We start from the raw sequence: 16,175 nt of genomic DNA on the forward strand, positions 1-16,175 counted from the left end.
TGGTTCTATTTGTGACGCAGTGCAAGTCCTGCCTCTCTCCTCATTGGTTTTTGAGAGCATATTTCCACGTGGGTGATTGCAAGATGAATTTAGGTCCACATTCCAGTTGGTGGTATTTTAATATTTTAACGATTTAACTTGGGAAGTCAGTTAAGAACAAATTCTTATTTACAATGACGGGCTAGGAACAGTGGGTTAAATGCCTTGTTCAGGGGAAGAACAAATTATTTTTTTTGCCTTGTCTGCTCGGGGATTTGATCTTGCAACCTTTCGGTTACTGGCCCAACGCTCTAACCTCTAATCTACCTGCGACCCCAAACAATAATGCATCTTCAAGTTGGTTGCCAACCGCCATATTAAGTCATGAGAAGCAGTCTGAAATGAACTCGGTTTACCTTTTTATAATCTATGGATTAATTGTCCGCGTAGAGGACCTTGTGCATTTCAGGTCAAATAACAACCCAATGATTATAACCCCAGACATATTTAATTAGCAACAGCAAGTTAGCTAGCTAAATTGCCATAAATGTTTCATGCTATTCGACCTGTCCCCAATATAGTTGGTTCAGAACTTGTTTCTATATTTCAACCTGCGTGTCCTGATTCTGTGTAGTTGAACAAAATCAACATGTGCGCGGTCTGGTCAGCATTTTAGATAGAATGCCGAGGCCCCTCCACCCTACCAGGAAAACCGTCTGGTTGCTTGGGTTACACCATTGGCTCACAGCAAGAAATCAACCTTTTTTCAAACACAATTTCTTGTCTGCTAGTTTTTATCAATTACAAACTTAAAGTACAACATGCCTAAACATTACTTTTCAAATATGCCTACTCCCTAGCGTTCTCACTACTTAGAAAAACGTAATATTGTAGGGCTTCCTTCATGCCCCTTTTCATGATGGTGCTATCAGCCATGTGAGTGCTAGCTACCGACCGGAATATTAAGCTTGCCAAGACCAACAGAACAAATGGACTATAAGTAGTGAATGGGGTTCAAAACAGACTATACTAAACAAGTTAAGTCTTACTTGTGGTGAAATATTTCCGCACATATATAGCTAGCTTCGCGTAGCCTGCTTGTACACTGGATACCCACATGTTGTATTGTTGGTTTTCCCCAATTTGTGGTCGAGGGGAATTTATTATGTGAATATCAACTCTGAGTATAGCACAACTGGAAAAAGCGAGCTGGTGATTCCATCGCGTTCTATACCTGTCGGTGAATCTCTGTTGTGTGGTGCACATTAGAGGTTGACCGATTTCGAGTTTTCATAACAATCGGATATCGGTATTTTTGGACACAGATTTTTTTTTTTACACCTTTTAACTTTATTTATTTAACTAGGCAAGTCAGTTAAGAACATATTCTAATTTTCAATGACGGCCTAGGAACGGTGGGTTAACTGCCTTGTTCAGGGGCAAAACAACAGATGTTCACCTTGTCAGCTCATCAGGATTCAATCTTGCAACCGTACATTTAACTAGTCCACCGCTATAACCACCTGCCTCTCGTTGCACTCCACAAAGAGACTGCCTGTTATGCGAATGCAGTAAGCCACGGTAAGTTGCTAGCTAGCATTAAACTTATCTTTATAAAAAACAATCAATCAATCACAATCACTAGTTACCTACACATGGTTAATATTACTAGTTTATCTCACGTGTCCTGCATTGCATATAATCTCTGATCATACAAGCATCTGACTGAGCGGTGGTAGGCAGCAGCAGGTTTGTAAGCAGTCATTCAAACAGCACTTTCGTGCGTTTTGCCAGCAGCTCTTCGTTGTGCATCAAGCATTGCGCTGTTTGACTTGAAGCCTATCAACTCTCGAGATTTGGCTGGTGTAACGGCTAGCTAGTTAGTGGGGTGCGCGCTAATAGCGTTTCAAACGTCACTCGCTTTGAGACTTGGAGTGGTTGTTTCCCTTACTCTGCATGGGTAACGGTGCTTCGAGGGTGACTGTTGTTGTGTTCCTGGTTCGAGCCCAGGTAGGAGCGAGGAGAGGGACAGAAGCTATACTGTTACACTGCCTATAAGAACATCCAATAGTCAAAGGTTAATGAAATACAAATGGTATAGAGGGAAATAGTCCTATAATTCCTATAATAACTACAACCTAAAACTTCTTACCTGGGAATATTGAAGACTCATGTTAAAAGGAACCACCAGCTTTCATGTGGTCTCTTTATCAAGTGTGCGCTCTGAATTAGTTGAGGCAATCTGTACATGTAGGTAGGAGTGAAGTGACTATGCCTAGATAATAAACAGCAATTAGCAGCAGTGTAAAATAAAAAAACAGGGGGTGGGGTCAATGCAAATAGTCTGGGTAGCCATTTGATTAACTGTTAAGCAGTCTTATGGCTTGGGGGTAGGCACTCTCTTAAGGAGCTTTTTGGACCTAGACTTGGCCCTCCGTTACCGCTTGCCATGCGGCAGCATAGAGAAGTCTATGACCAGGATGGCTGGAGTCTTTGACAATTTTTTGGGGCCTTCTAATGACATCACTTGGTATAGAAGTCCTGGATGCCAGGAAGTTTGGCCCCAGTGATGTACTTGGCTGTACATACTACCCTTTGTAACACCTTGCGGTTGGATGGCAGTTGCCATACCAGGTGGTGATGCAACCAGTCAGGATGCTCTCGATGGTGCAGCTGTAGAACTTTTTGAGGATCTGAGGACCCATGCCAAATCTTTTCAGTCTCCTGAGGGGGAATAGGTTGTGCCCTCTTCACGACAGTCTTTGGTGTGTTTGGACATGATAGTTTGTTGGGGATGTGGACACCAAGGAACTTGAAGCTCTCGACCTGCTCCACTACAGCCCCTTACTGTTATAGTGCCTTGTGTGCTATGCAGGTAATACCTTCAATTCCGTGATGAGAGAAGGATATCACCGAAAGCCTAGTTGATTTACCAAATATACACGGGCAATAACACAAAAGAAATAGGGCAGGTTAAGCCTGATACAAGGGCTATCTGAACGGACACAATTCGAGGGCAAGACTGCACAACCACCCCTTGAGAAACCAAATGTAATCTAACAGGAGCTCAAACAAGTACATAAGCACTTTGCCCCTCCCAGGACCATACAATTGGCAATTACAACCAAAAAACAATCTAAAAGGCCATTTCTGCATACATTGTTAGATTCGTCTTAATCAATTTTATAACATTATTGCTCCATGTATGAATGGCTAGCTTAATGTTACCACGTAGCCTATTTCTATGCACACTAAGGCACACATGGTTATATTAAGCACAACCAGAATGACATAAATCTAGGACACGGACATACGGAAGTCGACATAACCTGGGAAATATGAACAAAGGAAAAACCATACATTTAATTAAATAAACAGAACTTCTACCCCATGAGTCTTGCAAATGTACATGTGCACAATAAACATTTTGCCCTCTCAAAGGGTGGTAGAAATGGTAGAAACGTGGGGGGCTGACAGACGACTGAGGTCGGTGGCGGTAATGCACCTAATTTATGAAAGTTTCCAATCGCAATAAGTCCAGAGAGGGAAAAGCCTGGAAGGAGGAGAGATGACTAGATACTATTATTTTATTTTATTTCACCTTTATTTAATAATGTAAGCCAGTTGAGAACAAATTCTCATTTGCAACTGCTACCGGTGCAAGATAAATATACAGCATGTGCAAATGAGGTAGGATAAAGGAGGTAAAGGCAATAAATAGGCCATGGTGGTGTAGTAATTACAATATAGCAAATAAACACTGGGATGGTAGATGTGCAGAAGATGAATGTGCAAGTAGAGATACTGGGGTGCAAAGGAGCAAGATAAATAAATATGGTATGGGGATGAGGTAGTTGGATTGGCTATGTGAGCTGCTCTGACAGCTGGTGCTTAAAGCTAGTGAGGGAGATATGAGTCTCCAGCTTCAGTGATTTTGCAGTTCGTTCCAGTCATTGGCAACAGAGAACTGGAAGGAAAGGTGGCCAAAGGAAGAATTGACTTTGGGGGTGACCAGTGAGATATACCTGCTGGAGCGTGTGCTATGGGTGGGTGCTGCTATGGTGACCAGTGAGCTGGCGGAGTGGTTTTGGCGACGAGTATAAAGCGAGGGCCAGCCAACGAGAATGTACAGGTCGCAGTGGTGGGTAGTATATGGGGGGCGTTGGTGACAAAACGGATGGCACTGTGAATGGACTGCATCCAATTTGTTGAGTAGTGTTGGAAGCTATTTTGTAAATGACATGGTATTACAATGTTATGTTTGGCAGCATGAGTTATGGATGCTTTATTGCGAAATATGAAGCCATTCTTAGATTTAATTTTGGATTAGAGATGCTTAATTGGAGTCTGGAAGGAGAGTTTACAGTCTAACCAGACACCTAGAATATGTGGACAACTACAAATACCTAAGTCAGAACCGTCCAGAGTCGTGATGCTGGATGGACGGGCAGGTGCAGGCAGCGACCGGTTGAAGAGCATGCATTTTACTTGCGTTTAAGAGCAGTTGGAAGTCACGGAAGGAGAGCTGTATGGCATTGAAGCTCGTCTGGAGGTTAGTTAGTGTCCAAAGGACCAAAGGTATACAGAATGGTGTTGTCTGCGTAGAGGTGGATCAGAGAATCCTCAGCAGCAAGAGCGACATTGATGTATACTGAGAAGAGAGTAGGCCCGAGAATTTTACCCTGTGGCACCCCCATAGAGACTGCCAGAGCTCCGGACAACACGCCCTCCGATTTGACACACTGAACTCTTATCGGAGAATTAGTTGGTGAACCAGGCGACGCGATCATTTGAGAAACCAAGGCTGTTGTCTGCCGATAAGAATGTGGTAATTGACAGAGTCGAAAGCCTTGGCCAGGCCTATGAATACGGCTGCACAGTAATGTATCTTATCGATGGCGGTTATATCGTTTAGGACCTTGAGCGTGGCTGATAATTTTAGAGAGGATCCAGATTGTCTAGCCTGGCTGATTTGTAGGCATCCAGATTTTGCTCCTTTTTCAGAACATCAGCTATCTGGATTTGGTTGAAGGAGAAATGGGGATGCTTGGGCGAGTTGCTGTGGGGGGTGGAGGGCTGTTGATTGGGGTAGGGGTAGCCAGGTGGAAAGCATGGCCAGTCGTAGAAAAATGCTTATTGGAATTCTCAATTATAGTGGGTGGATTTATTAGTGGTGACAGTGTTTCCTAGCCTCAGTGCAGTGGGCAGCTGGGAGGAGGTGCTCTTATTCTCCTTGGACTTTAGTGTCCCAGAACTTTTTTGAGTTTGTTCTACAGGATGCACATTTTTGTTAGGAAAGCCTTTCCTTCTCGCTTCATCAAACTGCCTGTGTATATTTGTTCCTAACTTCCCTGAAAAGTTGTGTATCAAGGGGGCTATTCGATGCTAATGCAGAACGCCAAATTATGTTTTTGTGCTTTGAGTGGGGCATGCATATTTAAGATGGTGAGGAAGGCACTTTTTTAAAGAATAACAAGGCATCCTCTACTGACGGGATGGGGTCAATATCCTTCCAGGATACCCAGGCCTGATTGATTAGAAAGGCCTGCTTGCTGGAGTGTTTTAGGGAGAATTTGACAGTGATGAGGGGTAGTCGTCAGACACATTACGGATGCAGGCAGTGATCGCTGAGATCTTGGTTGAAGACAGCAGAGGTGTATTTGGAGGGCAAGTTGGTTAGGATGATATCTATGAGGGTGCCCGTGTTTATGGATTTGTGGTTGTACCTGGTGGATTCATTGGTAATTTGTTTGAGATTGAGGGCATCAAGCTTAGATTGTAGGATGGCCGGGGTGTTAAGCATGTCCCTGTTTAGGTCATCTAGCAGCACAAGCTCTGAAGATAGATGGCGGGCAATCAATTCACATATGGTGTCCAGGGCACAGCTGGGGGCAGAGGGTGGTCTATAGCAGCGGCAATGGTGAGAGACTTGTTTCTGGAAAGGTGGATTTTTAAAAGTAGAAGCTCGAATTGTTTGGCTACAGTACTGGATAGCCTGCAAAGTTTTGTCTTACTATCTCTGCAGTAGATTGCAACACCGCCCCCTTTGGCAGTTCTATCTTATCGGAAAATGTTATAGTTAGGGATTGAAATTTCAGGGTTTTTGGTGGTCTTCCTAAGCCCGGATTCAGACACTGCTAGGACATCCGGGTTGGCAGAGTGTGCTAAAGCATTGAATAAAACAAACTTAGGGAGGAGGCTTCTGATGTTAACATGCATGAAACCAAGGCTTTTATGGTTACAGAAGTCAACAAATGAGAGCACCTGGGGAGTAGAAGTGGAGATAGGCACTGCAGGGCCTGGATTAACCTCTACCTCACCAGAGGTGGAGTAGTTGACCATTTTATGTGTGGATTAATTGGTGGAGTAGAGGACCTTATGCATTTCAGGTAAAATAACAACTCAATGTTTATATCCCAGGACAAATTATCTAGCAACAGCAAGCTATCTAAATAGGACAAATTAGCAAGCAAGCTAGCTAGCTCAATTGCCATAAATGTTTAATGCTTTTTGATCTGTCCCCAAATTGGTTGTTTTGATATTTTAACCTGCGTGTTGTCATCGCGTTTGGGGGGGGGGGGGGAATAAATTTATGCACGATGGCACATGTGCGCAGCCAGTTTGGGTTCAGTATATCTCACCGGATCTGTGTTGATTGACAGTTTGCTGTTCCATTCAAAGGGCCAAGTGTGTGTTTCACTAGCCAATATGTGGCTAATGTTTCTGGCTGCGTGGAGAGTAATCCATGGTGCTTCTGTCCCAGTAACAAAATGTTGCTCATTTTTTGGCTCCAAGTCAAGTCTCAAGTTATTTTATTTTATATAGAATTGGACACGAGTCAGACTCGACAACTCTCTATGTCAGTGTTAGTACCTCTCTAGCCAAAGGGTATACCCATTCTCCCAACTTTTAATGAGATGTTTTGTGTACAGTTGTTTCCAAGGCAAACTAGCCTTTTGTGAAATCGCCTACAGTTAACATGTTATATTACTGGCAGTGTTTGTAACATCACATATCATTGTTATAGATGTGTGGAAGGGCTTTATTTTATTTTTTTACCATTCGTCCAATTAGTTGGAGTGTTTGCTGTCAAGGTTCCAAGCTGCCTTCAAGATAAGATGACACGCCTTTCATATTAGGGCTGAATCATAATTGCAGACTCAGGCGGTTTGCCTCGCCGTTGGTTGTTTAAACGCCGGCCTATTCACCTCTTCTAATGGCTTATTGTTTGTCTTTTGTATATGGGCCGAGGGAAGGTACTGACTAAGCATTAGGGCTATGATGGAACTACTACGCTGTCACACTGATGGTGGGCTTCCTTAACTCTTGATACAAGCTCTATATCTCTATATTCAGCAAAAGGTTTCCGTTCGGAATGTGTGGTGCCGGACGTTTGACCGGCAGTATTTATTTACTGGACCCATATGCATCGGGAGCGTAACCTAATTAGGGCGTCCACCAATGGTGCTCAGGAAGACACGAGTCCCGTTTGGGTTATGGTAATTCATTTGAACAGAAAATGCCAATCGAGAATGCAACCATGTTACCGAATTCCGAAGCCCACATGTACTTTCGCTCAGTCACTAAGACGAGTAACGAATAGCAAAATCACTAGCCTATTTTAATTTGCTATCCCCCATGTAAAAGTTGACCTATTCTATTGTTCAGCTTGTCGAGAAAGAAACAGCCTATTCCAAACTGACTCTGGGACAGTTGTGGGACAATAGATCCCAAGTTCATACAACCAGTAGGCCTAGGCTACATAAAATTAAAGTTAAAAGCCATGAGTCTGAGGCAACCGATAACATTTATCCCTAAAATGTTGATCAACTATTATTTCTTCATATTTTTAATCTCAGCAATGCGCACAAGACGGTATGCTACGTGTGAATGTTCGTTCCATAATGCAATAAGGGGGAAACACCGTTGTCATAAGCAAGCAGTTACATGTGAGAGAGATGCAATTTAGACGGGAGAACAAATATGCAACAACTAGCATGGGTTGCTAATATGACAAGGATTGTGGCTTTGGCTACTGGACAATTAAAGAAAGTTTATATAAAATAATTGCCTTTATAGATATGGTCTGATTTTGGCTAGGCTACTTTGAAGCAAGGTAAGATATGTAGTAAAATGTTCAGGATTCCAAAAATGAAGTATATGTTTTCAAAATGCATACTGCCCCCTGCTCATTGCAAAGTTGTGTGTGACACCCTGATGAAGCCTGCCTTCTATTGCTTATGCATTTGCTGTTTGAGATGCTGTATCAGCAGCTCTCACACTGTCTGACTGTTTTTCCACTTAAAAGCTCTGTAGCTGTATGCTGTGCGAGTGTGATAAATGAGATTCATAACCAATATACACACGGAAATTTAATTTCACAAAATTATGCAAATGAACCTATAGACCGATAAGCATGACCAGTCAAATGTATTTAAATTGACTGGTATTTCCATCAATGAATAGTCTAAAAAGCATTATTTCGCAATGGGATTTTCTTCTTCTGGACAATTGGCCAGTGCAGCAGTACTAATTTATTTCCCATTTTTCTTTTGTTTTATGGTGTACTTTTTGTTCCTATATCTTTGTTACCGTGTAGATTGGCTTTAGTGAGGGATTAGTTTCCTAATACATGTACTATACACTGTACGCCATACAAAACTCCAAAACAAACTGCGTCATTCATTCTCCCCGCTCCATTTTCCTTCATTTTCCACACCAGGCTACTAGTTTTTCTTATTTTTTTTCTCTTTTTTTAATGAATAGTTTTACGCTCTTTGGTTAACAAGGATCCAGATGTGCTTTTAACTTTTAAGACTAAATGCCAATATTTAAATGCTTTCACTCCCCCAAGCTCCAGCGAAGAATGATAGATCACCAAAATCAAGTGGAAAATAACTTATTTTATTTTTTCCATTCCCGAGTGCTGTTTCTGTAGTAGCAGACAGACAGAGGATTCATGATCAGGCTATTGTGGGAGAGAGAGCCTTATTTGGGATGTTGGACCCTTCTTGGCATAAATACAACTCTTCCTGCTTTTGAGTCTCTCCAGTTGTCATGACTCAAGTATATTGAGGAGAGGCCTCTCATTCCAATTATAACCCCTGGATGAGGATGACCCATCTGGAGTGGATTTTATTGGCCATCTTGTTTGTTGTGAATGCCATTAGGCTTGCTGTCAAACGGTTTTAGTTGTTGATAAGATGGCATCAAATGATGTCGGCATGAGTTCAAAGGACAGAGATGGGCGTGTTGAATTTTGAGTCGTTTTTGAGAAAAGCAATTTCAATAACAGTTTCATTCAGATTTTACTTGAGGAAAGCCCCACAAATTAAGCCTGGAAGTCGGCCCAGATCCAAACAAATTTTGTCATGACAACGACCTTAGGAGTTTGCCATTACAGATCTGAGGCAAACGGGCAACAACATTTAAGGACCATGGTCATTGATTGCGTTGATCTTAAGAATGTAGCCTATATGTGGTCTATTTTAGGAGCATGTAAATTCTGTATGTCAACATTGTTTTGACCGAAGCTTGACCACATCTGTCAGTGTAGTTGAACTTACTTGCTAAATAATGAAAGGAAGACAACATCACTGTATAACACATGACAGTCAGTGTAAGTAGATTGGTGTGAGCTTGTTTTGAAAAGTCTGGCTAAGAGGCCCCTGGAGACCAATGGTTGTGAGAGACTGTTTGATTGATCCGTTTTTAGAACAACCCCTCGGGTGGTTCTCCCAATGCGAAGGAACACGCAGTTAAAAATGGAAAATACACCATTTGTTGTTTTGTCATGTATTGTTGTATTTCTTTGCATCTTGGGACAGTTGACCTCAATCTTGTGTGTGTTATGGGCCCATGTCATGCAACTTTTCACACATGACCTCATTTGATGGAGATGGTCTCCCACTAGCCTGATGTGTGTCCCCAGATTTTTCACATTAGAACCAGGATAAAGTCATCAGTAGTGGCTGATGAGAGCACCTTTTTTGGTTCTTCTGATCAGGGAACCTTTCTGTGTTTTAGTTCCTTGTTTGTTGCCTTATGTGATGTCAAAGCAGCATTGCATAGTAATTGATGAGATGCTGTCATCCTTTTATTTGAGCAGAATATACTACATCCTCTGAGATGAAGCCACATGGGAGGAGTAGCGATTAGTGGAACTATTTATTTGCCTATCTTGGTTGTAAACATTCCTCTCTCTCTTCCTCTTCCCCACCCTTTCTCTGTCACTTCTCTTTCTCTCCACAGTCATGGCTGAGGACGATTTGACTCCGGAGCAGCTAGCAGCCATCGCTGCGGAGAACGACGTAGGTGAGACGGTCAACTACAAGCCCCCGGCCCAGAAGACCCTGCAGGAAATCCAGGAGCTGGATCAGGATGACGAGAGCCTCCGGAAGTACAAGGAGGTTCTGCTCGGAGCCGGCGCTGCTGCTGCTGTCGCTGGTGAGTGTGTGTGTTTGTAATTTCTCTTTCAATATGTGTGTTTGTATACGTGTCTGCCTGGTGCCTGCTTTGTATCTTTACGTGTCATATCCAAGATGGCGTAGCAGTCGGTCGTGTGTCCTGTGTAAATATAGTATTCCTAATTTATTTTTTCTTCTCATATATATTTTAATCTCACTTTCCATCTACGGACTGAATATACTCTCCTGCAACCCGCCTCACCCAATGTGGTACGGATCTGCTGTTTTTATACGTTAGAACCGGAACCCCCATCAGAAGCTAGCCAGCTAACTAGCTACTAGTCAGTTAGCCACTGCTAGCTGTCTTCACCGTTACTTCGGACACCAGCCAGCCTCAGCTCGGTCAATACCTGCCAGTCTGCACAGCGCGATATCAACCCAGAGCATATCAAACTGCTTTTTCCTCTACCACATCTTCCAATTCCTACCGCAAGCTCTGAACCTTAACACAGGATCATCGCAGCTAGCTAGCTGCAATCCGAGTGGCTACGCCTGGCTAATGTCTGTCCCAAAGCAAGCATCAGTTAGCCTTGAGCTAGCCTCGAACTAGGCCCATCTCCCAACTAGCCAAAGAGGTCCACCAGCTAATTATTGAGCTACAATACCACTTTTTCAATATGGCCTGGACCCTTTACTGCCGACACGGAGTCCCGCCGATCCATCATGACTGGTCTGACGACGTATTCGTCCGAGGTGGTTTGAACAGGCTCTTCCGTTGCGACATTGCTGAAGGCCCATCTGCTAGCCCCGACCCGCTAGCTGTCTGAATCGCCATGTCTCCAGCTTGCCTACTGAAGTAGCGACAACTGAACAGCTCACATCCTACCATACCCGTGTCTGTACATTATGCCTTGAATCTATTCTTCCGCGCCCAGAAATCTGCTTCTTTTACTCTCTGTTCCGAACGCACTAGAGGACCAGTTCTTATAGCCTTTAGCCGTACCTTTATCCTACTCCTCCTCTGTTGAAACTCCCCATCCCGGATCCGGGATCGTGACTAAAGCCTCAGGCTCATTAGCATAACGCAACGTTAACGATTTCTGAAAATCGCAAATAAAATGAAAATAATGCGCCTACTCTCAAGCTTAGCCTTTTCTTAACAACACTGTCATCTCAGATTTTCAAAATATGCTTTTGAACCATAACAATTCACTAATTTGTGTAAGAGTATGCTAAGCTAGCTTAGCATTTTGAGTAGCATTTAGCACGCAACATTTTCACAAAAACCAGGTAACCAAATAAATAAAATCATTTACCTTTGAAGAGCTTCGGATGTTTTCAATGAGGAGACTCTCAGTTACATAGCAAATGTGCAGTTTTTCCTGAAAGCGTCTTTGTGTAGGAGAAATCGCTCCGTTTTGTACATCACATTTGGCTACCGAAACGAACCGAAAATTCAGTCACCAACAACGTCAAACTTTTTCCGAATTAACTCCATAATATCGACCGAAACATGGCAAACGTTGTTTGGAATCAATCCTCAAGGTGTTTTTTCACATATCTCTTCATTGATATATCATTCGTGGAAGCCTGCTTTCTTCTCTGAATTCCATGGAAAAATACTTGCAGCTGACTTTTGCGCACCAATTTCGGCGCAGGACACCGGGCGGACACCTGGTAAATGTGGTCTCTTATGGTCAATCTTCCAATGATATGCCTACAAATACGTCACAATGCTGCAGACAGCTTGGGGAAACGACAGAAAGGGCAGACTCACTCCTCTCGCATTCACAGCCATATAAGGAGACAATGGAAAACGGAGCCTCAAAAATCCTGCTCATTTCCTGGATGCCGTCTCATCTTGGTTTTGCCTGTAGCTCACGTTCTTTGCAGTTCTGGACACGTCAGAGTGTTTTCTTTCCAAAGCTACCAATTATATGCGTAGTCGAGCATATTTTTGTGACAAAATATTGCGCTTAAAACGGGCACGTCTTTTTATCCAAAAATGATATAGCGCCCCCAGAGTTTCAACAGGTTAACCCAGGCCCTGCAGCCCCCGGCACCTCTCCTATTCCCCAGGCGCGCTCATTTGTTGACTTCTGTAACCGTAAAAGCCTTGGTTTCATGCATGTTAACATCAGTTTGTTTTATTCACTGCTTTAGCACACTCCGTCAACCTGGATGTCCTCGCCGTGTCTGAATCCTGGCTTAGGAACGCCACCAAAAATCCAGAAATTTCCATCCCCAACGACAACAGTTTCTGACAAGCTAGAACTGCCAAAGGTGGCGAAGTTAGCCTGCAGAGTTCTGTCATACTATCCAGGTCTGTGCCCAAACATCTATCTTCAGAGTTCGTACTGTTAGGTGTTCTAAACTGGGATATACTTAACACCCCGGCCGTCCAACAATCTAAGCTAGGTGCCCTCAATCTCACACAAATTATCAAGGAACCAGGTACAACCATGGGCACCCTCTTGGATATCATCCTGACCAACTTGTCCTCTAAATACAGCTCTGCTGTCTTCAACCAGGATCTCTGCGATCACTGCCTCATTGCCTGCGTCCGTAATGGGTCCATGGTCACTCGACCACGCCTCCTCACTGTCAAATGCTCCCTAAAACACTTCTGCGAGCAGGCCTTTCTAATCGACCTGGCCCAGGTATCCTGGAAGGATATTGACCTCATCCCGTCAGTAGAGGATGCCTGGTACCTCTTCAAAAGTGCATTCCTCACCATCTTAAATAAGCATGCTCCATTAAAAAAAATGTAGAACTAAGAATAGATATAGCCCTTGGTTCACCCCAGACTTGAATGGCCTTGACCAGCACAAAAACATCCTGTGGTGTTCTGCATTAGCATCGAATAGCCCCCGCAATATGCAACTTTTCACAGAAGTCAGGAACCAATATACACAGTCAATAAGGAAAGCTAAGGCTAGCTTTTTCAACATAAATTTGCATCATGTAGCACTAATTCCAAAACCTTTTGGGACACTTAAGTCGTCGGAGAATAAGAGCACCTCTTCCCAGCAGCCCACTGCACTGAGGCTAGGAAACACTGTCACCACCGATAAATCCGGGTTAATTGAGAATTTCAATAAGCATCTTTCTACGGCTGGCATTGGTTTCCACCTGGCTACCCCTACCCTGGCCAACAGCTCTGCATCCCCCCCAAATCCAGACAGCTGATGTTCTGAAAGAGGTGCAAAATCTGGATCCCTACAAATCAGCTGGGCTAGACAATCTGGACCCTCTCTTTCTAAAATTATCTGCCGAAATTGTTGCAATCCCTTTCGTATCGCCTGAGATCCCCAAAGATTGGAAAGCTGCCGCGGTCATCCACCTCTTCAATGGGGGAGACCATCTAGACCCAAACTTTTATAAACCTTTATCCAACCTTCCCTGCCTTTTTTAAAATCTTCGAAAGCCAAGTTAACAAACAGATCACCGACCATTTCAAATCCCACCGTACCTTCTCTGCTTTGCAATCTGGTTTCCAAGCTGGTCATGGGTGCACCTCAGCCACGCTCAAGGTCCAATATCAAACAATATCATAACCACCATCGATAAAAGAGAATCCTGTGCAGCCGTCTTCATCGACCTGGCCAAGGCTTTCGACTCTTGTTAATCACAACATTCTTATTGGCAGACTCCATATTCTTGTTTTCTCAAATGACTGCCTAGCCTGGTTAACCAACTACTTCTCAGATTTCAGTGTGTCAAATCGGAGAGCCTATTGTCCGTACCTCTGGCAGTCTCTATAGGGGTGCCACAGGGTTCAATTCTCAGGCTGACTCTTTTCTCTGCATATATCAATGATGTCGCTCTTGCTGCTGGTGATAATCTGATCCGCTACGCAGACAACACCATTCTGTTTACCTCTGGCCCTTCTTTGGACACTTAACTTCTTGAGTGTCGGGGGCAAAAAAAAAATATACCCATTTGAAACTGCCTTTCTCAGGCCCAGAAACTAGAATATGCATATAGTTGTCAGAATAGGATAGAAAACACTCTTTCCAACACAGTTTCCAAAACTGTCAAAATATTGTCTCTTAGTATAACGGAACTGATCTTGCAGGCGAAAACCTGAGGAAAATCCAACGAAGTGCTGTTTTTCCTGAAAGCTCTCTGTTCCATTGGATGCCTTGCCTCCATTTAAAGTGATATCAACCAGATTCCTTTTCCTATGGCTTCCTCAAGGTGTCAACCGTCTTTAGACAAAGTTTCAGGCTTTTATTTTGAAAAATGAGCGAGAAAGATAACATCGCGTCAGTGGATAGCTGGGTGTTCGCAGAGTTTTGCTTGTGCAACCGAGTGGGGCAGCCATTGTCTCTCCCTTTCCTATTGAAAAAGCGACAGTCCCGGTTGATATATTATCCATTATATTTTTTTTAAACAAACTGAGGATTGATTATAAAAACCATTAAACATGTTTCTATGAACATTACGGATACTATTTGGAATTTTCATCTGCGATGTCGTGACCGCTCGAGCCTGTAGATTTCTGAACCTAACGCGCCAAACAAATGGAGGTATTTTGGATATAAAATAATCTTTATGGAACAAAGGGAACATTTATTGTGTAACTGGGAGTCTCGTGAGTGCAAACATCCGAAGATCATCAAAGGTAAGCGATTTAATCTATTGCTTTTCTGACTTTCGTGACCAATCTATTTGGCTGTTAGGTGTATATAATATTTTGTCTACTGAGAGAGATGTTCTTACATTAACACTTGTTATGCTTTCGCCAAAAAGCTTTTTTGAAATCTGACACGCCAGGTGGATTAACAACCAGCTAAACTGTGTTTTGCTATATTGCACTTGTGATTTCATGAAAATTATATATTTTTAGTCATTTTATTTGAATTTGGTGCGCTGCAATTCAGCGGGTGTTGATAAAAATTATCCCGCTAACGGGATGGGTGCGTCAAGAAATTAACAAACCTCCAGATGAGCTTCAATGCCATACAACACTCCTGCCGTGGCTTCCAACTGCTTTTAAATGCAAGTAAAACTAAATGCATGCTCTTCAACCGATGGTTGCCCGCACACCCGCCTGACTAGCATCACTACTCTGGACGGTTCTGATTTAGAATATGTGGACAACTACAAATACCTAGGTGCCTGCTTAGACTGTAAACTCTCCTTCCAGACTCACATTAAGCATCTCTAATCCAAAATTAAATCTAGGATTGGCTTCCTATTTCGCGATAAAGCATCCTTCACTCATGCTGCCAAACACCCTTGTAAAACTGACTATCCTACCGATCCTAGACTTTGGGGACGTCATTTACAAATTAGCCTCCAACACTCTACTCAGACTACATGCAGTTTGCTATCATAGTGCCATCTGTTTTGTCACCAAAGCCCCATATACTACCCACCATTGCGACCTGTATGCTCTCGTTGGCTGGCCCTCGCTACCTATTCGTCGCCAAACCCACTGGATCCGGGTCATCTTTAAGTCTTTGCTAGGTAAAGCCCCACCTTATCTCAGCTCACTGGTCACCATAGCAGCATCCACCCATAGTACGCGCTCCAGCAGGTATATTTCCCTGGTCACCCCCAAAGCCAACACCTCCTTTGGCCGCCTTTCCTTCCAGTTCTCTGCTGCCAATGACTGGAACGAATTGCAAAATTTCCTGAAGTTGGAGACTTAAATCTTCCTCTCTAACTTTAAGCATCAACTGTCAGAGCAGCTTACCGATCACTGTACCTGTACACAGCCAATCTGTAAATAGCCCACCCAACTACCTCATCCCCATATTGTTATTTATCTTTTTGCACCTC

The 16,175-nt window shown here is 43.2% G+C and overlaps 1 protein-coding gene across 1 annotated transcript in view; it reads left to right on the forward strand.

Annotated features, from left to right (window-relative positions):
* The window catches only part of LOC135523047 (rho GDP-dissociation inhibitor 1-like), a 28,806-nt gene that overhangs the window by 4,597 nt on the left and 8,034 nt on the right, over positions 1-16,175 (forward strand). Inside the window, exon 2 of the mRNA XM_064949773.1 lies at positions 10,231-10,425. Within this exon, the coding sequence (XP_064805845.1) occupies positions 10,233-10,425 (193 nt within the window). The 5' untranslated portion in view covers positions 10,231-10,232. The remainder of the gene's footprint in view (positions 1-10,230; positions 10,426-16,175) is intronic.

Source organism: Oncorhynchus masou, chromosome 4, assembly GCF_036934945.1.
Source record: "Oncorhynchus masou masou isolate Uvic2021 chromosome 4, UVic_Omas_1.1, whole genome shotgun sequence".
Classification (NCBI taxonomy): Eukaryota; Metazoa; Chordata; class Actinopteri; order Salmoniformes; family Salmonidae; genus Oncorhynchus; species Oncorhynchus masou.